Source organism: Peromyscus maniculatus, chromosome 16 (genome assembly GCF_049852395.1).
Source record: "Peromyscus maniculatus bairdii isolate BWxNUB_F1_BW_parent chromosome 16, HU_Pman_BW_mat_3.1, whole genome shotgun sequence".
Classification (NCBI taxonomy): Eukaryota; Metazoa; Chordata; class Mammalia; order Rodentia; family Cricetidae; genus Peromyscus; species Peromyscus maniculatus.
The window spans coordinates 13,454,303-13,481,057 of NC_134867.1; the positions used below are offsets into that span (position 1 = coordinate 13,454,303).

At 47.0% G+C, this 26,755-nt stretch overlaps 1 protein-coding gene across 4 annotated transcripts in view; it reads left to right on the forward strand.

Moving 5' to 3' along the window:
- Positions 1-26,755, forward strand: part of Armc2 (armadillo repeat containing 2) — a 125,851-nt gene that overhangs the window by 38,922 nt on the left and 60,174 nt on the right. For 2 of the 4 annotated variants that reach the window (XM_042262008.2, XM_042262010.2), the window contains exons 6-10: positions 10,428-10,499; positions 11,764-11,840; positions 16,687-16,797; positions 20,496-20,668; positions 25,501-25,603. In XM_042262008.2, the coding sequence (XP_042117942.1) occupies positions 10,428-10,499; positions 11,764-11,840; positions 16,687-16,797; positions 20,496-20,668; positions 25,501-25,603 (536 nt within the window). The remainder of the gene's footprint in view (positions 1-10,427; positions 10,500-11,763; positions 11,841-16,686; positions 16,798-20,495; positions 20,669-25,500; positions 25,604-26,755) is intronic. The other 2 variants (XM_076552386.1, XM_042262009.2) reach the window with 1 other exon arrangement.

Genomic DNA, 26,755 nt, shown 5'->3' on the forward strand with positions numbered 1-26,755 from the left:
ACTCAGCGGTTCTCTGTCTTATGTAGAAGATGGATTTGTTCTCTCCCTCTTGTATAAGCATGTTTTTTAGTTAATGCATGCTAGGAAAGGTGTTTTTCCTCCTTGTGGTTGAATAGGGTTGGGTTCCCATTATTCCCTACTTCATCCTTTGAAATCCTGCTATACACAACAGCCAAACTGATGCGCCATAGGGCTGTGGGATAAAGGGGAGGTTGGACGGTGTCAGCTGGGCCCTGTGGGACCAATGGGTACGGCTTCTGTTTCTGTATTATTTGGGATTCTTGCTTTAGTCCACCGTTGTAAAATCCACAAGAGGGGACACTTGTGTTGTTCTCCAGGAGAAACTTGGTTTACACATTCATTGTGCTAACTAGTGGCTAACACAGCAATACCCCACGGGATCCGTTTGCCCCTCATCCCTGAATGGTGGGGAATTAGTTTATTTTATGTATCATTCTTTTTTTTAAATATTTATTTATTTATTTATTTATTATTTATTTATTTATTACGTATACAGTATTCTGCCTACACACCAGAAGAGGGCACTAGATCAAATTACAGATGGTTGTGAGCCACCATGTGGTTGCTGGGAATTGAACTCAGGACCTCAGGATGAACAGCAGCCAGTGCTCTTAACCTCTGAGCCATCTCTCCAGCCCTTATGTATCATTCTTATACAGGGCTTCCCAGAAGCCCTTTCCTACCACACTGAGAGTCGGTGGAGAAAGAAGCATTGTGTGAGCGTCGTGTTCATTCCTCCCGTGGTGATTTACTAAAACCTTACATCTCGAGGTGGGAGCAGCAGACAGAACAGAGGATAGGCCCAGGCCCCACTCTTGGCCAGTACTGGTGCTAAGATAAGCAAGGTCGTTCAGTTAAAGATCTCTCTCTTTTTTTTCTAGAACTTTCCATTGGGTCATCATGGACAAATGCCCGGTTCAAATTTGTTTAACAAGATTAAATTCCACAGGCCATTTTCGGCCCCGAGTCCTTGATGCTCTCATTTTAGATTTTGGAGCTGATGTTGGCTCTCCCTCATGGACCCGCCCCACCCCCACCCCCGAAGTGGCCACTGGCAGCGCGTTAGTTTAGCTGAGCTGACCTTGTCTGCTGACGCAGCCTAAAGAGTGTCACACAGAGAATTTATATTAGGCAACCTAGAAGTCCTTGTGATGTTGCTTTGCATTCAGAACATTTTTCAAATTAAGGAAGAGATGACATATCTCCTTAAGTGGAAGAGGACTTCACATTAGGACTCTGGGGGCTGAACTCGAGGCCTCAAACAGGCCCTCCCAGGCAACTCTTTTCCAGTTGGTGAGTGCCACACAGGCTGTGGAACTCATCACCCCAGCGGGAAAAGCAGCAGGGCTTGTGCCCCACAGGAAAAGAGCATTTACCCTGTGACATCCAACCTTACAGTAATGCAAATTGACTAGATACAGGCGGACCAGAGCAGAGTCGTTTGTTTATTTATTTCCATGAAACTTCAGCCGCTGTGAAACAATTGGACACGCCAGGGTTCATTGTGCCTCGGTCTTTCTAGGACAGCGGGGGTGGGGGGGTGGGGGGCATTTTTAGTGACGTGCTTTCTCCCACAAACAGCTAAGGACAAACCCATTAGCGTTGGGCAGGCGCCTCCTCCCGCCTGTTTCAAATGCCCAGGCGCTGGCAGGCAGCATCTCTAAGTATTTTCCGTTTGTCTCATGGGATGGTTGTTGGAGTTGGGAGTTTGCTCTCACAATGTTTCTGTCCTCCCGATCGGTCTCTACCTCCTTCCAGCACTGGGTGGAATTTTCTGAAGCAACGCCAACAGAAAAGTTTATGTGGTGGAGCTGAAACAAAGGAGAAAATGGAAACTCTTAGTAATTCTCTCATTAATTACATGCGTGGATCAGTTGGGGACACTCAATAATTGTTTCTTGTAAACATTTAAGTGACTGTAGTTCCAAGAAATGGCCTTCCCTAAGCCGTGGAGTATTCCCACTTTTGCTCAGTGCATCCTCCCCTCAATTAGCAAAGTTTTGTTTTGTTTTTATTCTAATCCTGAGACTGTAAAGTGGAAAAATGAAGATTCTTGTCAGTGAGATGAGCTGGCAGGAGATGGTAGACAAGGGGGTGGGTGTGGATGGGAGTGGGCTGAGGGTGGGGGTGGGGGTGGATGGGAGTGGGCTGAGGGTGAGGGTGGGGTGAGAATGGGCTGAGGGTGGGGGTGGGGTGGGATGAGGGGATGGGGGTGGGGGTGGATGGGAGTGGGCTGAGGGGTGGGGGTGGATGGGAGTGGGCTGAGGGTGGAGGTGGGCATGAGAGTGGGCTGAGGGTGGGGGTGGGCTGAGGGGTGGGGGTGGGGTGAGAGTGGGCTGGGGAGTGGGTGAGGAGGGGGAAGTGGGGAGGATGGAGAGGAGTGTGGGCCGATGAGGAGTGTGAGCTGATGGAGGGACAGAGCAAGGAGGACTCTCTGGCTCCCCACCCGGGGTCCTCCAGGCTCCTCTGGCTCAGGGGAGGAAAAGATCAGTTTATTTCAGCAAACTTGCATTGATTTGTGCACCTTTAATTTAAAATATGGATAATTCAGGCCTTTGGGATGCCCTGGAGTTTAACTTTATACTTACAGTGGAAAAAAAAATACTTGCTAAGCAAGGTAGCATCCGTCCGAAGTGAGATGGCGGAACTCTGGAAGAGAAGCCGCTCCCAAGCACTGGGGAAGCCTCCCCTGGGCGTCCGTGGCCGGTCACCGCAGTCTCCGTGTGCCCATCCGAAAGTCACCGGAGCTTTAGAAGCCGATCCTCACCCACACCCCATTATCTCCGCCACCGCAGGACTGAAAACAACAGAGCTGGCATTCTGTAAAAGTATGTGTGCCTGTCTCCGCCATGCGTGCATCCACCCACCCACCTGTGGGTGCAGTCACGAACCCCTGTGTGCAAATGCCTAAGTGCTTGGAGGCTCTGCAGCGTCGTTCAGTGTCATGGTTTGGTAATGAGGGCTCTGGAGGGCAGCTGCACCCCGGTAGGTAGTGGGTGATCGTCAACAGTGTAGACTGGAGGGAGCCGGGCTCTCTGGGGTCAGCGTCCAGGGTCTCTGTGTGACTTGATTTAGCTGTATATTCCTGTCAAGTCACTGAACACTCCCAAGGGCTCTCTGTTTTGTAGTTTTTAAGATGGAAATGACCGCCCCTCTTCTTTTCCTGCAAGCCCCCGTGGAGCCGTGGAGTGGCGACCACGGCTTGGAAACCTTGCTTGTAAGCTGCCAAGGGCCTTCAGTGTGGTTGCAGTAAAGCTGAAGAGCCTGTGTGGTACCATACCCTGTTCTCAGGGAAGTGGAGGCGGGAGGCCCAGGATCAGGGCTACCTTCCCTTGAATGTCAAGTGGGAGGTCATCCTGGGCTATGTAAAACCCTGTCTCGGATAACAGTGCAAGGGAGAAGGAAGGACGGAAGGAAGAGGGAAAGAAAGCAATAGAAGGAAGGAAGGAGGGAGGGAGAGGAGGAAGGAGGGAGGCAGGGAGGCAGGGAGGGAGAGAGGGAGGGAGGGAGGGAGAGGCTCCTGGTTAAGTAGCAAAAGCATGCAAAAAAAAATAAATAAAACCAGCAAATATGTAAAATGTCAATGAAACAGGAAAAAAAATAATAGCCCCAACCCTGAACTATTAAACATGGACTTTAGTTCCCTAAGGTGATCAAGCCCGCTCACTTTGTGTGTAGTGGATGCTCAGGCTTTGTGTGGGTGCAGGCTGCCGGGTCCTCTCTGACCTGCCTTCTAGGGCCGGCTAACAAAGAGTCCCCAGGGCCCAGCTATCACAGACATGAGCACACAGTCTGTCTAAGGAATCCGGGCTGTCCCGACTCCCTGGGCAACACTGAGGCTTGTTAGGAGAGTGGCCTTGTTAGGAGAGTGGCCACTCTCCAGGCTCTCAAGTTGGGGAGCTTCTACAGCTTGGGATGACCCTTTCGCTGCCTGGGGAAAGGGAAGTAAGTCCTTTGTCAACAAACAAAGCCCAGGATGGAGACCACAGTCAAATCCAGTGAGGACTGTTAAACTCCTAGACCCAGCTCTGCCCGACAGATAGCTCCGGTTTCCCAGCCAAGCTGTTCTGTTCCCTCCTTTTGCCTTCCTTCTTTTCCTGAGTCTGTGTCGGGGGCAGTTTGTGTACCTCAGATTAGGTTTTGCCCTGGAACGTTACAGTCCAAAAGTCGAAGTAACTTTGCAGCCTCTCTGAAATCTAGGTGAAAACAAAAAGCGTGAGGGGTGTGGCACACCTCCTCAGACTTTGAGAAAGGGGATGACTTTGTGATGGGAGAGATGAGATCTAAGGATGCGGGCAGACCTCAAGAGAAGGGAAAATACCCCATGGGCGAGTCCATTAAAGATGCAGATCATGAAATGACTGGAGGGTGGGGTGGATCGCAGAGAGCAGGGTGGATTGCCTGTGAGCAGAGTGGGGTGGGGAGAGGGAGTGGAGGGGACATGGAGGAGAAAGAGGGTCAACAAATTAGAATTTGAGGGTGCTGTCTGTCATGTCAGAGGGCTTCTGTGTGTGTCCGTGGTTGCTCTACACACACCAGGGGAACACACCTTTCTAAGTCGACAAAGTCATGGACCAGCTGACTGTTCAGTGTTTCAGGTCTCACCCTCTCGGGATCACATTCGCCCTCAGCAAGTAAAGACAAATAATATAAGGATAAGAAGTCTCCTAGGACTCAAGCTTTGTCAGGATCAGAGCAAGGACAGAGGAAGAAAATGCATGGTAGAAGAAAGGCACCCTAGAGTCTCACAGGAAGCATGGATGGTTTGATCATCCTCTCTTTAGGAAGTGGGTGGAGCTCTGTGGTTTGCAGAAATTCAAATTGGAGATTATAAGCCCTCAAAACAAAAACAAAAACAACTGTAATACTCAAAAAGAAATGAAGGAAAGGGCCGGGCGGAGGTATTGGCTCACGCCTTTAATCCAACACTTGAGAGGCAGAGCCAGGCGGATCTCTGTGAGTTTGAGGCCAGCCTGGTCTACAGAGCGAGATCCAGGACAGGCACCAAAACTACGTGGAGAAACCCTGTCTCGAAAAACAAACAAACAAACAAACAAAAGAAATGGAAGAGAAATGTATGGACAGGGAGAGGAAAACCACAGCACAGACTGAAAAATTAGAAGAAAAGACGCTAAAAACATGAGATGTGGTGGCCAGGCCAGAAGAAATCATGCAGAAAGAAATAGGAAAGGCTGAAGCTGAGAGAATGGGTGGGGAGACTGCGAGTGAGGTAGAAAGGGGAAACTTGTGTTTTTGAAGAGAATCCCCATCTCCTGTCGGTCCCTTCCTAGCATGGGCTCCCTTGGAACCAAGTCTCGGGCACTCTTCCAAGTTATCTGTGTATTTTCTCAAAGTTTGCCACAACCCATGGAAAGTCAGAGCCAATAAACAAAAAAAAAAGAAAACTTAAGACATACTAAAAGACAGCTTCCTGTAGTAAAGACTTAAACCCGAAGCTCAGGTGGGCACCTGGTGTCCCAACACAATCTGGTATGGGAAACTCACAATAAGACATTTCCGGCAGTGCCCACACTAACTACACCCTGGAAGTCTTGGCTGGGTGAAGAAGCGTCCTGTGACTACTCAGGCCCACAAACGAGCCACAGGGAAGGAGAGAAAGGCAAATTGTGCTCCCACATTAGCTGGGCATTCCCTTGGTGCCGGAAGAGAGAGGAGTATAAAGAGAGAGACCAAGAATTGTACCAGTAGTCGTTTGCCCTTCACTGAGAAGGCAGCAGGCAGCAGGCAGGCAATTTCAAATATTAACGAATTTAGGGAAGGATTATTCATGCACTTTCTAGAAAATTCTTAGACAACGGAATGAGTCAGAATTCAAAACTTGAAATTGAAAGGCTTTGGTAAAAGCATCCATGGTGAGAATTGACTTTATTTTCACATTATGAAGACTGAGCCAACCTTGATGGTTATAGAGCAGAAACTTGGGCAGTGTGGTCAAGTATAAGCAACCAAACCCACATGTGGGGGAAGTGTGACTACGGTGAATGTCTCCACTTTGTTCAGGAGCAGGTCTCCCAGGCTGACAGTGAAGTTGGAAGAGTCTCACAGTGATGGTTTTCGTTATTTTTTTTTCCCTCAAGTTTAGAAGGATCTTTGAAAAACTAATATCTCTTGGGAAGATTCACTTCCCCTGGAGCTCTGCGGTTCCTACGGTTTCACCTCAATTTCTGTTTTCTCTGCTAAATTCTAGCAAACCTGGTAACTTAGAATTTCTCATTACGGTAACACATATGGTATGAATGCATCCACCCACCTGCCCTCCCTTCCGGTCACCCTTCCGTTCTCACCGTGTGTGTGTGTGTGTGTGTGTGTGTGTGTGTGTGTGTGTGTGTGTGTGCAAATTATACCTGGAACAATATTTACTGTATAATAGTGATGTTTATTTCTGGCCAGTGGGATCTGGGAGGATGTTTTTTAAAACTTCTTTGTACTTTCGATTATTACCTGACCTTTTCAAAATAATAAATGTTATTTTGTTTATATCACACACACACACACACACACACACACAAAAATAAAGTCATTGTTCTTTTAAGAAAGAAGGGTGCCAGGCAGCAGTGGCACATGCCTTTAATCCCAGCACTCAGGAGGCAGAGCCAGGCAGAGCTCTGTGAGTTCGAAGCCAGCCTGGTCTAAAGAGCGAGATCCAGGACAGGCACCAAAACTACACAGAGAAACCCTGTATCGAAAAAAAAAAAAAAGTCTTTTTCTTAAGACAAAGAAAACTTATGTTCCAAGTTTGCTTATTTGTCTTTTGTTATAATCATTTTTAAAATTTTCTTTTTTACTTTCTGTAGGAGACCAGCTCCTGCATTTATTTACCCCAGAGACTCTTGAGGAATGAGGGATAAGAGACTTAGCTAGAAATAAAGAGAGGAGAGAAACAGAGAGAAAGGCAGGGTAGCCTCAGGTGGGCCCAGAACTTTATTCAGAAGGGCTGTTTATAAAAATGCTCCCCCTTGCTAGTAACAGCCAACTGTGACCCTTCCAAACACCTGCACTCAGGCCCCTGGTCCAATCATCCTCTTGTGTAGTCCCGCTGGGTACAGCCACTAAGAAACCTCAGTGGGCTCCAGCAACTTTCTATAGATGTAACTTTTCCCAAAATGAAATTTTTTTCTTAATTCCAAATCTACTTAGTAGCTTGGCAGTGGTGGGCACGCCTTTAATCCCACCACTTGGGAGGCAGAGACAGAAGGATCTCTGAGTTCGAGACCAGCCTGGTCTATAGAGTGAGTTCCAGAACAGCCATGGCTACAATGAGAAGCCCTATCTTGATAAAACAAAACAAAACAAAAACAGTAACAACCAAACCTAACTAGTTATTATTACCCATATTATTTTATTATTGTTATAGCCAAGGAGCCAAATCTGTTTGTCTCCTTTTATTTTACAGTCCTTGAGCTAAAAATGGTTTAAATATTTAAAAAGCATTATATTTTAAGTAGTTACAAATATATATGTATATATAATTGACTTTGCCCCTGACCCCCAGATTGTAAAATATGTAAAATACTACTGGCTCTTTAAGAAAACATTTGCTGATCCTTAATTGAAGAACTGTCATCATAATAACTAGAAGAACTGTCTTGAATTATAGCAAAATCTATATATTTGAAATATTTTAAAGAGCTATTATTTTATTTCCTGGGGTATTTATGGTCCAGCGGTGGATGTGGTCGGGATGATTGATTGTGCCATTCACGGATGGGCTGCAGGATGCCGGCAGCTTTGTAGAGCACTGCCTGCTACAGTTGCTTCTAATATTTCAAGTGCAATGTAAGACCCTTGCCAGTGACGGGGGCCGGAAGACCCTGCCTCCCAAAACATGGGGGTTGCGGAGGAGAGGCCCTGGAAAAACCATACCGAAATTTTCTTCTCACTAGGACTTCAACCTACAGCCAGGGCAGAGCTTCAAGCATGGCTGAGCTGTAAAGCCAAAGCCTGATCAAGCCTTCCTAAAACCCCACACTACCAAGTCCCCTCCAGGTCGTAGGAGCCAGGAAATACCACCGATGGTTAAGTCCTTGAGAAATAGATGTATGTCCATTTGTAGATTGATGTCCTAACTAATGAAATGGTGGTTTTCTTCCTCTAAAAAGAATGTTATAGAAGAGCCCAATGACTAATTTCCAGAATTGTTTAATTTGAGCACATCAAAAAAAAAAAAATCATCGTGAAAAATTTAATAATGCTGTTTAATAACATGGAGCAGGAAGCTGGGAAGAACAGTTATTCTGGATGACTGAATCGGGACCTAAATACATCTGATAGGCAGGAAATCACTGCCAATACAATACTGGAATTTAATAATGCACAAAGGTCTGAACTGCATGGGGACATCTGCCTTAGCTGCACATGTAAGAAAAGAAATTGACTAATCTAATCACGGGATGTGACCATCAAAACTGCTACTGTGGTATCAGGCTGCATCATTGTGAGGGTGAGGTTTGTTGGAACCTGGATGGACTCTTGCATTTGCGTACTATCTGTGGCTAGGGTCACTCAGCAGCAGCTGGGCCATCTGTGACTGGGAGTGTGTAACGCAAATAGCTACTCCTTCCCTGGCAGCAGGCAGTGTGAACTCAGAGCCGGGGTCCTTTTTAAAGGGACATAAACAGACAGAAGTGCCAGCAAAGGTGTGAAGACATTCCCTGTGGGGAGCGAGCATTTGAAGGGCTTAGGACTGAAGAGTGAGCGTATTAGCAATCACGTATTGACGAACTCCATGTTCCGGATCGTTCTGTCCTTCCAGCAGCCTCCTCACCCTTCTGTATAGATGAGGAAACCTCCTCGGAGTAAAAATTTACCTTGTTTACTCCACACAGCTGTTAAGGGGGTGCGAGCCTCGGGAGACAGTGTGGAGACAGAGATGAAGACAGCCTCTCCAAATATTTAAAGTATTTAGAGGGTTTCGGGGGGAGGGGAAGATGCAAGTTTGTTTCATGTGCTTTCAGTCAGCTGTGCAAGTTCCGTGGAGCGCACCGGGTCATCTGCTCCTCTTCCTCTCCAGTGAAGGAGGGGTTTCCCTCCCACCCTCTCTTCCTCTCTGTGAGACAGTAAACATAGCTCACCTTGGACTCACAAGTGCGCCTGTCGCCACCTCCTAAGCCACCCAGCCCACGCAGCTCTGCTTTTCTCTTGGTCCCGCCTTTCATGCTCATGCCTGTGCAGGGCTCTAGCAGCACCGCTCTGTGGATACACAGCTGGCTTGGCCTTGGCCAGACAGGACCTCTTTCCTTGGTCCCCAGCCACTGTGACCCCATCCTCCATCGGGTCCCCTTTCCAGGCCCGTGCCCACTACAGGAAGGTGCATTTCTTCGCGCCTCTTTGATGTTTTTGTCCTTGCACACGGCTCAGAGCTACCCTCCTGTGACTTTCGGCCTTTGCGCCTGTTCTGATTTCCACACCTTTGTCCCACCCAGCGTCGGAAACTCAACAAGACAAAACCCATGCTTACTTGACCCCCATAAACTGTCCTCCATATCCTCTGCGGCTGCTTTGGGAGGGACCCGCTGTCCAGGTCCTCCAGGTCTAGAATTCTGTCTTTCAGATGCCTGGAATCGGCCCGTGCCCTGTTAACTTTTCATTTGTGGAATCGCACATCTCTTTTCTAGTCCCCCTATGATTCCGGAAACATGATCCCTCATTCCTCCTCCTTAGTACTCTGTCTTCGTCCCCCCCCCCCCCCCCAAATGACAGTATCACATCCTTGTGTGAGAAGCTGCAAGTTTCTTATTGGCTGTCTCTTAGTGTCCACAGCAAGTCCCAAAGCTCCAGGCGGCTCTTCCCGGTCTTCCCAGCAGAAACTCTCTGTGCCTACCTCACTAGTCCCATGCTGGCAGCTAGTCCCTGCCTCGAGTGCCCCTCAGTGCCCCTCAGTGCCCCTCAGGCTCTTGTGACCCTCTTCTCTTCACTCAGGCTACTTGCTGAGCGATGGAGTTGTCCGTTTCTAGTTCAAGGCACTCCTCGGTCTACCCCTCCCACACAGTCATTTTTCCTCAGCACCCCTAGTTCTTTTGGACTATTCCTGTAAGGTCGGTTTTACCTTCTTCAGAGGAAATACCTTCTGTGCCCGTATCCAGCACTGACTGTTCCTCCAGGTGATTATGGACTCAAAAGGAAACGAAAATAGTACTGACAACTTGCTAAGTTCCTAGGATGGGGAACCCAAAGCCATGTAGGTTTCCAGGGTCACAAGGCTGTGAATGTTGGCCTAGGATTCGAACCCAGGCTGGGGGAGGCGTCCCTACACTCAGCGTCCACCCACTGTGATGACCATGTATGGTGGCAGTGAGTCCCAAGCCTGTCTCTTCTTGGGAACTGGGGGGCAGCACTTCCAAGCCTGTGTGCATACTGAGCACCCTTCTCATGTGTTTCTTTTCTAGAAGTGATGCTGCTCACATGAGGCATCGTGGGGCCAACCTCACCCCTGGCCAGGACTCGGAGAGAGCGGGCAGGTACTGGGGGCAGTGCTGTGAGCTGAAAACTGTGTTGATAATGTCAGTGTTTGTTCAGAACATGCATGCACACACGCACGCGCGCGCGCGCGCGCGCGCGCGCGCGCACACACACACACACACACACACACACACACATCATATATGTGAAACTCTTCATCTTAAAATTTCAGGTTATAGCTAGAAATGAAAAATCCAGTCAATTATTTGGCTTTCCATCCCATTGAAGTGGTTTTTTTGTTTGTTTGTTTGTTTTGTTTTTTAATTTTAAGGTTTTTGTGTATTATGATGGGTGTGAGCATGGACCACAGCATGCATGCGGAGACCGGAGGATAAACTGTGGAGCTGGTTCTTTCCTCCCACCTTTATATGGGTTCTGGGAACCGAACCTAGGTCGCCCGGCCCCGGCCGGCGTGCAGGTCAAGCATCTTTCTTTCCCCTTTGAGCAGTCTCGCCAGCCCCGTTTTTATTTGCACATATTAATTATAGCTAACAAAGGGTCCCGTGGCATTGTCACACCTGCCCCTGGTGTATTTTTGTCATGTCTCCCCCATCGTCCTCTCTCGCCCCCTCCCACAGACCCTGAGATGATAACACCCTCCGGTCAGCTGTAGTTGAGAAAATCTGCAGCCGGGCAACAGCGCACAAAGTTGAGCACCCCGGCCCTGCCCCTCCAACCCCCCCCCCCCCCCGTGACTAGCCACGCCCACTCTGATTTGGAACACAAAATGCTGCTGCTCATCTGGGGCTTGCCAAAATACACTTCCTGATTATTTTTAACATTTAAAATATTTCTGCAAATATTTTTAGAGAATATTGATTGGATTGAGCTTTAAAGTGTGAATGGGACGCACCGTGAGGCAGCGGGAAGAACTGCCTTGAAAATCAGGAGCTCTGCACTCCAGAGCGGACCCTGCTGTGTGACCTTGGGCACCTTGGGCTGTCTTCGCTGTTTTCCAACTCTTGTTTCTTGTTATAACAGCGACCTCTTGTGGTCCATATCCTTAACCATTTTTTTCCCCCTCCAGTCAACTTGGGATTTATTTTTTTGGTTCTTTCTAGTGTTATATCTCATACCGTTAAGCCGATAGACCTATGCTCTTGCAGATAAATGTAAATTAGAAGGCAAGGTAGATTGAAGCAGACAATTGAACACCGTCTCTTAAACTATTCTCTGTGGTTTCTTCTGAAGCCCTACAAGAACAAGTTGCAGTTCATAAAAATGAAAATACATTTCGGTTTCATTCTTTCCTCTTCCTCCTAGGGACCAGGGGAAGCGGCCTGCCAGGGCCTCCTCGTGTCCTAGCAGCTCAGACCTGAGCAGGCTGGAAACCAGAGCAGGTGAGATACTCGTGTTCTTGGTCCTCAGCATCCCTCACCCTCTGCATCCTTCACCCTCTGCATCCTTCACCCTCTGCATCCTTCACCCTCTGCATCCTTCACCCTCAGCATCCTTCACCCTCAGATCCTTCACCCTCTGCACCCTTCACCCTCAGATCCTTCGCCCTCTTCACCCTTCACCCTCAGATCCTTCACCCTCAGCATCCTTCACCCTCTGCATCCTTCACCCTCAGATCCTTCACCCTCTGCATCCTTCACCCTCTGCATCCCTCACCCTCAGATCCTTCACCCTCTGCATCCTTCACCCTCAGATCCTTCACCCTCTGCATCCTTCACCCTCAGATCCTTCACCCTCAGCATCCTTCACCCTCTGCATCCTTCACCCTCAGCATCCTTCACCCTCTGCATCCTTCACCCTCAGCATCCTTCACCCTCAGCATCCTTCACCCTCAGATCCTTCACCCTCTGCATCCTTCACCCTCTGCATCTCCATGTAGTTAAGTTGATGGGACTTGTTTTTCAAAGACAAATGTCAGGTGGAAGTCAGAGGCTGAGTCAGGGAGTGTCTAGAGTGCCACACGGCATCCTGATTAACAATTATCTGTTCATCAACTTCAGAAACTAGAACCAACTTGCTCAGAAGTCAACATTTACGTCCTAAGTTTTCGTTATTTCACTTCAGTCTTACCGGTACCCAAGCCTGATGCCTTTTTAGTGTGGACAGATGCTCACAGACATCACAGAGTAAAGATATCTGGAGGCTGGCCAAACTTGACCTCCATGTAGTTCTCAGCTCAAGTTCAAAAGCATTGCCCACTTAAATGAAACTGTAACATTTTATTATGAAAGTCCTTTGGGAGCTTTATTCTGTCTGAGGAAATAGACCGACCAAGGGCTAGAAATGGTACAAAATGTGGCAGTGAGACAAGTGAACCAGCGGGCATTTGTAACACGGGCTGGAGTCAATACAAGCAGCAGATGAAACGTTAAGTTAGGGATCTCAGTACCGCATCTGGAAAGACAATGTTCTGTCACCCCCATTTTGAAGTTGGTGACCCCCAAGGGGAAGGACTTGGACAGGGTAGGCATAAAGAAGGCTTCAGTGCGGCAAGGTTGTAAGTCTTTATAGAAAGAGATAGATACAAATGTAGCACAATGTCAGTGCTGGACCAAGCTGGTCAGGGCTGCACACGTGTTTGCTACTTTATTTTTTCATTCACACAAAAGTTTATGTCAGGCTGGATGAGCAGACATCTATAATCTGGACATTTTGGAAGCAGAGGCAGGATTATGAACTTTGTCTCAACAAAAATAAAAATGATGATAAAAGGCCTCAAGCTAACACTGGTGAAAAGTCTCTTCTAACCAGCTTCTTGTCAGGAAGGAGGCTCTCGGTGCTCACAGGGAATGGGTCTAGAACTCAGAAGAATCAAGTCCTTCCGATTCCCAAGACAGCGCTGTTGCCAAGGCCTTTACATTTGCATGCTAAAAACATCAGCCAATCCTCACATTGTGTCAAGCTGTTGTGTCCAAAACCCAAAGCTGTGGTTAACAACCGTAACCACTGAGGCAGCAGAATCTTCAAAAACAGGCAGTACTTTCTGCCTGACTTACCCAATTTCCTGTTGAATCGTAATTTTTATATTTAGCAAACTGTGAACCTAGATGAAAGTGCTTTTTCAATTTTCATGTTGTTCCCCAAGACTGAGACAAAGAGTGTGTGTGCTTGCACATGTGCGTGAGCGTGCACACACTTCTGTTTCTATAATTAACTGGGGATAGTGTATGGGATGGAGGTGGTGGGGCACTAAAGACAGCTCGGGGACAAAGAAATGACAAGCCACACATAGCCAGACGCAACCACATAATGGAGATTCCTGAGAGAAGCCCTAGAAGAAACCCTGATACACGGTGTGTAGCTAACTTCTCAAAGCGAGTCTGAAAGGTCTCAGAAGGGTCCCGAGGAGGCAGCTAAACTTCCGTGGTTTCTGATCCACCTTGATAAGCGTCTCTTCCTGGGTGAATGAATGTTCACGGAGTCACTCTTCCGAGGCATGAGTTCTAGCTGCCCTTTCTCGAAGCCATACACCACAGAGCTCACTTTGCTCGTTGGGTTTTTGTTTGTGAAGACCATAGAGACTGAAAGTCTGAATTTCTAGTCCCTTTGCTTTTTGGTGTGTGGGAGTAGGTTCACGCTCCCATAATGTCACAGTCAGTGTTGGTGTCTTTTTCTGTCACCCTGCACCTTATTTTTTGAGGCAGAGTTTCTCGCCCTGTATCTGGAGCTCACCATTTCAGCTACACTGAACTGAGCAGTGAGCTCCCAGGAACTGCCTGTCTCTGCTCCCCTCTTCTGGGGTGACAGGTATAACACCATGCCTGGCTTCTGATATGAGTCCTGGGGATCCGAACTCAGATCCTCCAACTTGCAACAGCAGGTTCTTTTCCCACCAAGCCATCTCCCCAGCCCACTTTCTAAGTAAATTTAAGTGTTTCATAAATATGTCAAGGAAATTTATTATTATTGACTTATCAACTTCTGGTTTGTCATTTGCCTTCATACATGTTGATTTTGTTTACATACTTTGGCCTTTAAATAGGTTAGTTACCTAGAAATATGAGCAGCTGTATTTTTATACTGCTTGAATATTCATATTTACTTTCTGAATCATACACATGTTTTACCCAGGCAAACTCAAAAATCCAAAAGGCTGAGGTGATGGTCTACAGCCTTTTATCTGCCGTTCTGCAAACTTCAATGTTCTCAAAGTTCAAATATCTCTCAAACACAGTGACATCAGATGTGACCAGAGCTATAGTGTTGGTCCTGTTCATGTGAGTGTTCATGCATTGCGCTGTAGGGTGCTGCTCAAGAAAGACCCTGTTGTGAACACTGCTTCCTTTCTGAAGTCCAGGCATTTCTGAATCCTGCCCCACACCTGGCCCCTAAAGACAATGAAATCTTGTTTATGGGTTGGCTAGATTAGCCAAAGTCTTCCTGTTTCGGCTACAGTGTGTCTTTACCATTTAACCGTAGTTTAGTTGTCAAGAATTCCGTTTGCTTTGGTGCTCGGGGCTCTCCCATGCTCAGCCTTCCTTGGCCCCAGCAAGGTTTGATAAAGGTAAGCTACACTTGCAATAGGGAGTGGACATTCCCACAATGCAGTGGGGGGGCCTGAGCACTGGAAAGCAGGTGTTAAATTATACAGCTTCCCGGCTTCTCCTGGGAGACATCAGTGCGGTGTGGGGGAAAGTTTCTTATTTGGTGCCTTGAAGAGTCATTTCAGACATCGCTGAATTCAAATTAAAATTTAAACACATGCCATTGTGTGTTATACACATAGTTCTCTTCACTTCATACAGACAGTTGGGAAGAGTTAAGAAGATTTAAAAAAAACTTATTTTTAATTATGCATGTATGTATGTAACTGCATATGGGTATGTATACATGCAAGTGCTAGAGTCCGGAAAAAAAAAAGACACAATGAATAAATCAAGAATTATAAACAATATAAATAAATAAAGATGGTTGTGTGTATAGAATCTTCTGATTGCTCCTCTGATCTCCAACATGTCATGTACATTTTTCTGGCACCAGGTTAGGGGCGCAGAAGGCAGACATTAGAGGGGGAGGCTGAGGAAGGCCCCCATGTGGCCGGCCCACTCCAGCTCCAGTTGGTGATCTGAGATACTGCCTACGCAAGGTGGAATCATGATTTGCCACTTCCTCTATGAATTCTGTTCCATACATGGTTTTCTTTCAGTCTGCTGGCTTGCCATGAAACTGAAGGATAAGGGCAGTGGAGTCCTGTGACCTTAGGGGAATAATTTAATAACCCTGGCTTCTACCTGGATTCCACGTTCTCCATCTTCAGAAGCCAAACAACAGAGCAGGAACATTAGTTGGGTGTGCCAGCTCACACCTGTAATCCTGGGAGGCCGAGGCAGGAGAATCACTGTGGGTTCAAGGCTAGCTTGGGCTACATAGTGAGTTCCAGGACAGAGTGAGACCTTGTTTGGGGGGGGGGGGGAAGGAAGAAAGAAAAACATTCCCCATGAGTCCCTCTTCTGCGTCTTGGATGCAGCCACAGTCCCCTAGAGTGGGTGCAGCACTTGGTGGCATGGTGGTGACACACATCATCCACGACCTGTCTGTTTAGTCAGGGGAAAGAGGCTCACAGATCCTCGGCGTGTGGCCCCCAGGCAGATCTCTGCTTCTGTTGTAACATTTAGCTTTCATAATCCTAAAAGCAAACACTCTCCTTTTTGCTGATGAGGAAGCGGGCTTGGGAGGGTCTAAGCTATAGACAAAGGTCACCCTACATATCAATAATAGACTTGGGGTGGGGAAACCAAGGCATTCCCCTCCCCCACAGGAAAGCATAGCCTTGGTGGTATTTCCTGTGTAGTGTCTTCCTGAAAGGGCTAAGATTTTTATGAAGTGTTTTCAGCTTCTAGTCTTTATGTATGTATGTATGTATGTATGTATGTATGTATGTATGTATGTATGTATACACACATACACACACATATGTGTGTATATAGCTTTCTATTCTATGTTACAGAGGGAAAAGTTTAAGTAAAAAAACTAACTTAAACCAGTTTGCTTTCCTACGGCCAGCAGCCTTTTCAAAGTACTCTACTCCCACTTGTAAATTCTGTCTGAATTAACTCATCCGAGTTTTATTGGGGGCAGTTGGATGAAAAGACCCATGTTTCTCATTAGAGTTGGGACTCAGAGCAAAGTGAGAGTTGACTCTGTTGCTTATTCATTTCAGCCGTGCAGAGGAAAGGCTTTTGAGTGTGCCCTGTGAGTCCGTTTTCACAATGCTTTTTCCTTCTCCAGATTCCTTTGCAGCCTCGAGAGCCAGCTTACAGGAACAGGAGACAGAAATAGAAGTCGATGAAGTCTTTTGGAAAACACGGATTGAGCCGCTTCTGCATGAATTAGAAAAGGGTAAAACAACACTTCTTGTTTTAAATAAAAACCTGGCATTGATCTGTGTTCCCCATGGCCCTGATATTTTCAGTGGACTTGGACCATCATTTCTGTGGATATGCTGGAAACATGTCATGTATTTACTTACCCTGTACGCGTGTGTAGTAAATAATATGTAAACCAAAGTGTTAGTGGTAAAATTGTACTTGGGGTGTCCTGAGAGAGCCAGCCTCTAAAACTCCGCAGTAGTGCACATCCTCCTCTTGAGGAGAGGCCGCTTCAGCCTCTTCAGGGAGACTGTCCACATTCTAGAAGGTCCGGGAAAGCAGATCTCTGGAACTCAGTGGGTCACACAGCCTGGTCAGCGAGAACTATGCGGTGGTTTTGTGGATTCTCTCTCCTCCTGAGGTTGTGTGCCTGTGCCAGGGAGGCCACTCACACAGCTCAAGAAGTGGCCTGGCATGTGTCCTGTCTAGCACTCCAACGGGCCACAAGGAGGAATTCCTGGGAGGACATGGGGAGCTGCCGGGAGGACGCTCCCCAGCCTTTTCAGAATTCCACTGGAGAAGGTGAACTAGAATCCTTGGACCCTGGGCCAGAGCCACAGAGCAAGCCCCATGCTTAGTACCGTGTGCACAGTGGGCCTCAGTAGGACTAATTGAGCAACTGCTCCTGGGTGCATGAGCAGCATGGCATGCACTGATGCAGGGGAAATGCATCCTTACACCTGCACGCAGGGAGCTGGTGCCCAACACCTGCTTCCCCAGCAGCCAGCACTTGCTGGTTTTGTTGTTGTTGTTTGTTTTGTTTTGTTTTTTAGGGTTTTTTTGTTTTGGTTCTGTGCTGCAGCTAGGCTGTACTCTCCATGGGGTGGGTCCTCTGGGCAGGCTTTCTGGCCTGGGTCCTAACACCAGGTGCCTGGTGCTGCATGTAAATTCTGTACCGAAAGATGGGTGAGACCACATCACCTCCAAAGCCCTTTGCTGCTCCAAATTCTGGGAAGACGAATGTAACAACATTTCTCCCCTGGAGTTACTATTCCCACCCTCCTATTAGCTTGGACAGTGAACTTTGGCCATTCCTTCAGCAAATGGGTACAGATCTAGTGAGAAAGGTGAGTCTGGGCAAGGATTAGAAGCCACATCAGAAGCCTTCAGGTTGGCGGCCTGCCCAGAGGGCCGATCTTCCATTGGTAGAGTCTTCAGTGGACGCCCAGCACTCTGCCCACCAGATACCACTTAGAGCAAAGTTAGGACATCACTGAGAGTTTGAGTGTGAGATGCCAGGCCTGTAACCCTTGCACTTGGGAAGCTGTGAGTGTAAGACCAACCTGGGCTCCATAGCAAGAGCCTGCGTCAAAAACAGAGCCAGCAAACAAAACAAAGAAATATCGCCTCTTTGTCCCTAGACAAATTTAAAACCAGCAAGTATCATGGCGTCCGGTTTCCTTGAGACCTTGCAGCTCCTCTGATTTGTCAAGTAGCTAGTTACTAGATTAGTTAAAATAGTTAATAGGACAGTTTTTAAAATCCTGTTTGCCCTTCTCCCATATTCACCGGTACTAATGCTCTACCCACTGCCTCTCACTTCTCTCCATGTTCCTCTCTCTCTGGCCCCTACCTTGCTGCGTGGTTTTGTTTCTAGAACTTTTTGAGAACACATTGCTAACATTTTCAGGGCCAGCCTCCACTACGCAATGAGACTTTGTCTCAAAATGAAACAAAATAAAAACAAAGAAGCCCAAATCCATATTCTTAGCTACTTCAGCCTGTGATTTTCTGTTTGTTAGCTTTAGAAGCAAGCGTGTTCTCCTCCATATCTGGAAGAGACCATACAACACCACACAAATCTTGCCTGTATTTTGCTGATTGTCCCTATGATTTCCTTATTAGAAAAAGAAAGCCCCTGATTCACAAGTTTCAATCATCTGCCACAGCCCTTTCATGATCCTGATACAAGTGAGAAAAACAGGCCATTTATGGTCCAGAACATCCCGCGCATCAGGTTTTCCTCCCCATTTTCTCATGCTGAGACCCAGATCCGGCCTTCGGGGCAGGAATAGCCACACACTTACGAATAGCCGCACACTCACGCTGCATCTTTCTTGTGCCTCATGGCAGGAGGCCCATGTGCTGACCTATCCTTACTGGAAATGTGAATTTGGATCATTTGGGTCAGGTGTTGTCTGCTGGGCTCCGGCTCTGTGTGGCTGCTGGGTTTCCCTTTGTGGCTAAGGGGTGACTTGTGGGGCAAAGCTCCTTGGTAACTAGACAACCCTAGATTACGTTTGAAACTCCTAACTAGCTTCAGCTCTTAGAAAGTCTTTGGGGGCCATGTGCCTTTCTGTTTTGTTTTGCTCTAGCTTCTTGAAACAGTCTCCATGTATAGCCCAGGCTGGCCTTGAACTTGCCATCCTCCTGCCTCAGCCTCCGGAGTGCTATAACGATTGTAGTCAATTGACTGATAGAGAGGGATTACTTGAGCAGTAGTTGAAACTCTGATCCTTGATTCTGGGTTTCCAATTCCTCTGTAAGCTACAACAGCCTTGATCTGAGAACGGCCCAAAGCCTGGACTAGCGAAGAGCGGGCCAGTCGGAGAAGAAAAAAATCAACGTAACAGAAACGCTTCACACAACAGAGCTCAGTCTCCCTCTCTGTCTCAGGCTGGTCTAGGTCCTTTCCCACCAGCTCACTTCTTCAGCTGAAAGGCTTTGGAGGGCACCCGGCTACTGAGGTTTAAACTTTTTCTTAGATGTAATTGTTGAAAAGAGCTAAAAATGTTCTGAGTCACTTCCCCTTGCTGGCGCACACTTCCTCCATGTCGGGGTCTACGCTCACATTATGGTATTTATTTAAGATCGCCTTCCCACTTCTAAGTCTTGTGATGGGGTCCGTCAGAGGCAATGCTTCCCAGCAGAACACGCTGTACCTTGCATTCTTTTATTTCCCCTGTGCTCTCTTCCAGCACTGTTCCCACCCACACCCCCACCCCAAGAAAAGTCACTGGCCCCGGGATTGCAGCTCTAAAACAAAATGTTCTTGTCTCTCTCTTTCCTAATTAACATCTTTTTAAAAGTCTCCTCTTCGATAATAATGATGGATGTTATTACGCCTCTTTTCCCTGAGGAGTCCTTTTGAAAGGAACATACCATTCATTGTTTTCATCAACAGATACATTAGAAGGCTAGCCCGCCTGGGGTTAAGTTGTGGACTCGGGGTATTCTTGCTCTACCATGCGGGTGTGCCGATCAGGATCCCAACTCACTTATAGCATCCGTCTGTACGTAGCACAACACACCTATTCACACGTGAACCATAAATAGCACTACAGGGTAATATTGGTTCCTTTGGAGTCACACAACTTGTTTGAAGAAATGGAGGCAGAGATGCAAACGGCGGGCCTCAGTGAGACTGAAGGACAGGAGGCCAGGGGAGAGGCTCTGCAAGGCTCTTGTTCTAGATAAGCGAAGTGACTGGTTAGTAAATATGTTAACCTAGGAGGTTAGTAAATATGTTAACCGCGGAGGATGAAAGCGCGATCGTGTTCTATTTGATAACACATGGCGGTGATGGGAGAAAGGAGAATGGTCCCTGGGAGTTTGAGGATGTCCAGGGAATGCCCAGGGGGCTCCCTTCTCCCTACGCTGCCTGTGTTTGGCGTATCTGAAAACTCAACCGTGATGAGTAAGTGGCGGCTGCTCTCTTTGCTCTGACAGAAGACATCGAGGCCGTGTGTGCCACTTGCTCGCAGCTCCATCACGCGTTGGAGGAAGGGCGCATGCTCGGCAGGAAGTTCCAGGGAAGAAGCGTCCTGCTGAAGACCCTGTATAAACTGGTGGATGCTGGCTCGGACTCGCTCAGCCTCAAGCTTGCCAAACTCATCCTGGCAGTAAGTTTGTCTTCCTTTTGTTCCAGTGGACGGCCCTCCGTCTGCGCTTTGTGAAACGCTTTGTCTGTACACATCGCAAAAAGATGAAAAAAAAAATGTGATGTGTCTGTTTAGAATCTGGAGGAAACTGAGGCAGTAAGCTTGCATCCCAGGACGGGACTAGACCGCGTTTCCTGAGGGATAAGGCTGAGCAGCACATAGGGAATATCCCATCAAGCTTGCATCTGGGCTGGGCCTAGAGTCTATTTTAAAAGGAAGAGAGAGAACAGGAAAGTGAGAGAGGAAGAGGGAAGAAAGATTTACAACATCAGACCCATCCAGTTGCTCAAACAGTTAGATTGAGCACGGTTTGGGACTGTGTGGGCTGTCGTCTTCGTCTGTGGTTTCTGCTGGGAGCCCAACTCTGCCTTATGGTTTAAGAAATAAAGACCATGGCCAGGTGCTTTGTGAGCTAGTGTGAAAGAGGAACCCGGCGGCCTGTGGTCACAGAAAGATCCCTTTCTGCAAAGTGTTAGAAGAAAAGGCAGATACCTGCAGCAGCTCAGCCCAGAACAAAACCTGCTGGGCAGCTTTGTTGTACAGCCGTAAACAGTCAGAACCAAACGACAAGCCGTAGCCACTCTGGAATGTTCTAAGAGAGCATCAACAACAAATGGATGATGCTCCATTTACCTATGAAAGTAAATGCCCACCCCATCACTGGTACAAGGGAAGATGGGAGATCGGACTGAATGACGGAGGGGAAGCCCCATGTCCTAATAGTGCAGTGAACACGTCCATTTCATCTTATTTTGATAATGAAGTCTTTCATAAGCAGAATATTCTAGTCACATTTTTTTGTGTAATTTTGGGTGGAGTCTACACCCTTACTTAGCTCTCATCATAAACTATCCATTCTCTTTTTAGAAATCAGGGTGTGTGACTCAGTGCAGTGTGCCTTTGAAAGAGTAATTTCATTTTAGGGATCTGATGATGGAGTTGTCCCAGGGAGGACCCAGGCTGCCAGTACCCAGGGACTGACTTTACCTTTTCCACAGTGAAAATATTACCACAGTTTCTGGTGGTGTTGTGCAAAACATTTGGTGTGTGTGTGTGTGTGTGTGTGTGACAGTTGAACTGACTTAGGCCTTCTGAACTGGATGTTAAGTGGGTAAAACTTAAGTAGGTAAACAATGCTGCCTGTCGCACAGAATCTGGGTGAGGTTAAGTTCTGATGCGGGGCTATGTGAGTTGGTGCCTCCTTTTGTTTTAATTATTTTATTTTATTTTATTTTATGTTTATGAGTGTTTCCCCTGCACGCACGCACGCATGCACGCGCACACACACACACACACACATACGCGTGTGCACTATTATGTGCTTTGTGCCCGTGGAGACCATAAGATGGCACCGGATTCCCTAAGACTGGAGTTACAGGTGGTTGTGAGCCATCTTGTGGGTGTTGGGAACTGAACCTGGATCCTCGGCAAATGGCAGCCGGTGTTGCTAACCACTGAACCATCCCCCTATGCCATGTTGGTGCCTCATTACTCACTCTGGAGCCCCCGGGTCAGAAGGGACTGTCAAAGCAATGGTTTCCCACTTCCTGTCGGCTGCTTGGGTCTACTAGAACATCACGGAGGAGATCCTGTTTCTATGAGGCTTCAGGACACGGTTCTGTATAAATCCCCGAGACACCGTCTCGTAAGAACCGTGGAAGGAAAATGAGCAATGGCTAAAGATATACAGAGCCCGAAGTTCTACACTGAATTTCTTCTTCTTGCTGCTGTTTTTCTATCCACCAGTTTGATATTACAGCTCAACCATTTAACAGTATTTACTTAAAAACATGCAATAAGCCTGTGAATTGTTCCAAGTTCTTGAATTCTTTGGCTCAATAGAGATCTGCCAGACCGCCATTTTAATTTTAATCCCTGTTCTTAAAAACCTTATGAAAATATGTCAGTCTGTATTAAGCATGTTCAAAGATCACAAACATACTTAGTAGGAGTGCGACTATATTCTGGAAATGTAAAAATCCAGCACCCTTTGCAGAGGGGCAACAATCAGAAAGAAATGCCCAATGTGTCATTGGTGATTAGTTATAGGGGAGGACAGAAATGATTTCAAACTTCTCTAATTTGGAAAACAAACAAACAAAACAAAACAAAAGCACCATTTTTAATGTAAGAAGAAAACCACCCTACCTGGAAACCCTGCATCGTCAGGAATTCGTCCTAGCCCTGGGAAAACCTGTAACCAAGGCGGCCAAACTCCGGGATCCATCACTGAACTCTAAGGAGGACTCAGCCAGCCAGCACCTCTGGCCTCCACAGTGCTGGGCACAATACTCCTCGCTGCTGGTGTTCTGAGGGAACGCAGACACTTGTTTGGTTTTTTTGTTATTTGATTTTGTTGTTCTCTGCTGCTTTTCACTACGAGTGGAAGGTGGGGGATGGGCGAGCTGCGTTCAGTTCATTCACTGGGGCATTTCGTGAGCTGTAGAGCACAGGGTACCCACCACACTCGGACGAGCTGGTCAGAGATCTCAGCCTCCCTCCCGGTAGTCTGCCCGCACACCACCCTTGCCTAAATGTGGAAAGGCTTTTCTGTTAGCTTCAGTCACACACTGGCTGGGCTATAAAGCCAGGTTGATGTAATCGCTGTCTTAATTTTCAAGTCCCGTTTCCTTTTTCTTCCTGAGAGTAGAAGGAATCTCTGCTCTGTCCTGTGAGTGCCCTGGGGAGTGGTTAAGATGCAGGCAGGCTCTGACAGGAGTGTGGGGGTGGGGTGGGGGTGGGGAGTGGCGGGGGTGGGGTTGTGTGAGGGGTGAGGGGGTGGGGGGACAGAACACTTGGTGGGAGACCGTTCTGCAGGTGGGATCCGGGCCCCCTCTCTCTCGCAGAGCAGGGATGATACCTAATGCACAAGGTTGCGATCACTGTGCACAGCCCCGGAGCAGAAGCAGTAGGTGGAGATGCTCAGCTTGGCTCCCTCCCTCTGCCTCAACAGCCACAGACAACCTGCTCAGCTTTCTGTCTCCCCCAGGGAACAGCTCATACCAGGAGCAGTTAAGTGCTCAGTGGTATTTGTGGATCTAACAGATAACTCGCACATACTCTGTCATCTTTTAAAAAATTAACTAAAAACTCAACAAAAATATTAGCGATAACTTTTTAAATAGTAAAATAATAACTCTTGTGCCTTCATTTTCATACAGAAGTCTTTATTTGTTCAGAGGACCCCATTCCTACAGACAGGTTTCCACACTGTTGCAGAGGGCACACAATACTTTCACCTGACCCAGAAATTATAGGTGCTTTTCTTTGTAAGCCTGATGGCCTGAGTGTGAGCCTCAGAGCCCACGTGACAGAGGGAACCAGTTCCTACAAGTTGTCTTCTGGCTTTTACACATTCACAATCACACGCACACATACACACTATCACACACACACACACTCACTATCACATGCACTTACACACACACACACAAATAAACAAATATAAAACAATATAATAGGAAAGAGTGTTGTGTGGGCCCAGTGGCATACATACCTTTAATCCCAGCACTCAGGAAGCAGGGGCAAGTGAATCTTTGTAAATTCAAGGCCATCCTGGCTTACACAGTGAGACCCTGCCTCAGCAAAGCAAAACAAACAAAAAACAAGTTGTATTCTTTTGGGGGGTGCTTACTTAATTTGAATAGTTTTGCTCTTCTACAGTTTATTAGGCTATTCCCCATTACTGACCATTCTTTACTAGAGATAAACGTGCAGCTGACCTTGGTTCTGCTGCTCACTCTATTTTTTTTTTTTTTAATAAAAGAAAGCGCCTTGTGTTGAATTGACGTAGATATTGTTGTGTGGTTTAGAGAGGAATTTCAGCTCCAAACAATGACTATCTCAAAAGCATTCCAGAAATAGCCCCACGAATAAGCACAGTGCGGTCTAATCCAAAGTATTGGTTTTAATTCTTTGATGTAAATGACAGAGGGACAGGTTTCCTTTGTGTGGATTCTTTTCTAGATGAGTTTAATCTGAACTTTGATATCTATCATCCTTTCTAAATCAATTACTCCATCTAAAGGCACACTCCTTAAAAAACATCTACTAGTTTACACATCAGTGTGAAACATTTCATAGCGAGAAACAAACCCTTCTTATTAAAGCGTTTGTGTTCATAGAACTCAGCTAGATATTACAGCTGATGCATAATGTGGCCCAAACTTGTAGTAGGATGTTATTTGAAGGCGTGTTGCTTTTGTTTATGTTGCATTTGTTTAACTCTGTGAAGCTGTGTTACTGTGCCTGACTAAAACACCTGATGGTCTAATAAAGAGCTGAATGGCCACTAGCTAGGCAGGAGAAAGGATAGGTGGGGCTAGCAGGCAGAGAGAATAAATAGAGGGAAAAAACTGGAGTGAGAGGAAGGTGAAAATAATAATTAAAAAAAGATCTAGAAGCCAGAGAAGGAGGAGGGTTCCAGGGGCCAGCCACCCAGCTACATAGCCAGCCACGGAGTAAGAGTAAGATTTACAGAAGTAAGAGAACAGGAAAAGCCCAGAGGCAAAAGGTAGATGGGATAAGTTAAGAAAGGCTGGTTAGAAACAAGCCAAGCTAAGACCAGACATTCACAATTAAGAATAAGCCTCCGTGTGTGATTTATTTGGGAGCTGGGTGGTGGGCCCCCCTAAAAAGAGTAAAATACCAAAAACAACACAAACTTTTCTAGGTTCTGTCCTTAGAACATTTATGTTTGAAACCCTCTTCCTGGGCTAAGTGCTTAGGTTTTAGAGGTTTCGAGCCTGCCTTTACCTCTGCCATAGAAATGCAAGCACGTTCTTTCTCTGCAGCTAAAAGTGAGCAGGAAGAATCTTCTGAATGTCTGCAAACTGGTATTTAAAATCAGCAGGAGTGAGGAGAATGACGTCCTGCTGCAGAATGACAACATCCTGGGTGAGTCTTGTCAGCGCTCCAGAGGCGAGGATGCCGCACCCTAGGACAGATGCCGAGTCTGTCCGTCCGTAGAGGAAAAGGACAGTGAAGGGTAGCAAGGCATCTAGTTTCTAGGAAAATGTGGCTGTTGTCTTTCTCTGTTTTTCACGTTTGCCTTAGAGCATCACCGAGAGTCTGGTATCACAGAGTAGGTCTTGGTTTTGCTTCTTCAGCGTGTGTAGGGATGTCGTGTGACTTGAGGGGAATCACTGTGTGAAAAAATCGTTTCCTAGGCCTGGAGTTACTGTTAGAATAGACACACCTAAGAGTTTTTGACATAATCAAAGATTCTAGTTCCCTTGATATAACAGGAGTAAACAAAAAAGAATCGGAGAGACAGTGTGACTATTACGGAACACTGATGTGGACACGGTTCAGTACGGAGCTACAGACATTTCACCCACATTCTCAGCCCAGCTAACAATGCCCAGTCCCCAGCATGTCCCTAAATAACTAACTAGACAGATACCCTGCCTGGAAACTTTTAGGAGCTTTGCTGTTCCTGCAGAAGAGGCAGCTGTGGAAATCATAGGTAACAGGGGATGAAGATCTCAGCACACAGGGACTAAACCGAGGCTGAAAGAATGTCTAACATCTGCAAATTACAGATCAGAACAAAGGATTCATACGGTCCCTTTGACATGCTCGTACTTGAACCCGCTCAAATCATCTGCATTCTGGGCCAGTCAGTCAGTTTTTGTTGTTGGGTTTGTTTGTTTGTTTGTTTGCTTGTTTTGTTTGTAGAGACAAGGTCTCTCTCACTCCGAGCATAGCACAGGCTGGGCTCAAGTTTGCTGCCATCCTTCTGCCTCAGAGTCCTTAATACTGAGGTTGCAGGGGAGGGGCTACCCACAACCCCCACACTTCCCCTGAGTGCTCTTGAGTGGGAGCAGTAGGAAATATTAGAAGGATTTAGAGTGTGGAGATAAACAGATAAAAAATACAGGATAGCCTGGAGAGGGCCTGGAACCTATTCCATTGGGCCCTGACTGTCTCTGCCCTAGGATATTTATAGAAATGCCAAGGGGTGGAGCAAAAGACCTCCCCCTAGCACAGCCAAGTGCAGACCATCTCAGACACCTGCACTCAGGCCCGTGGTCCAATCACCCCCTT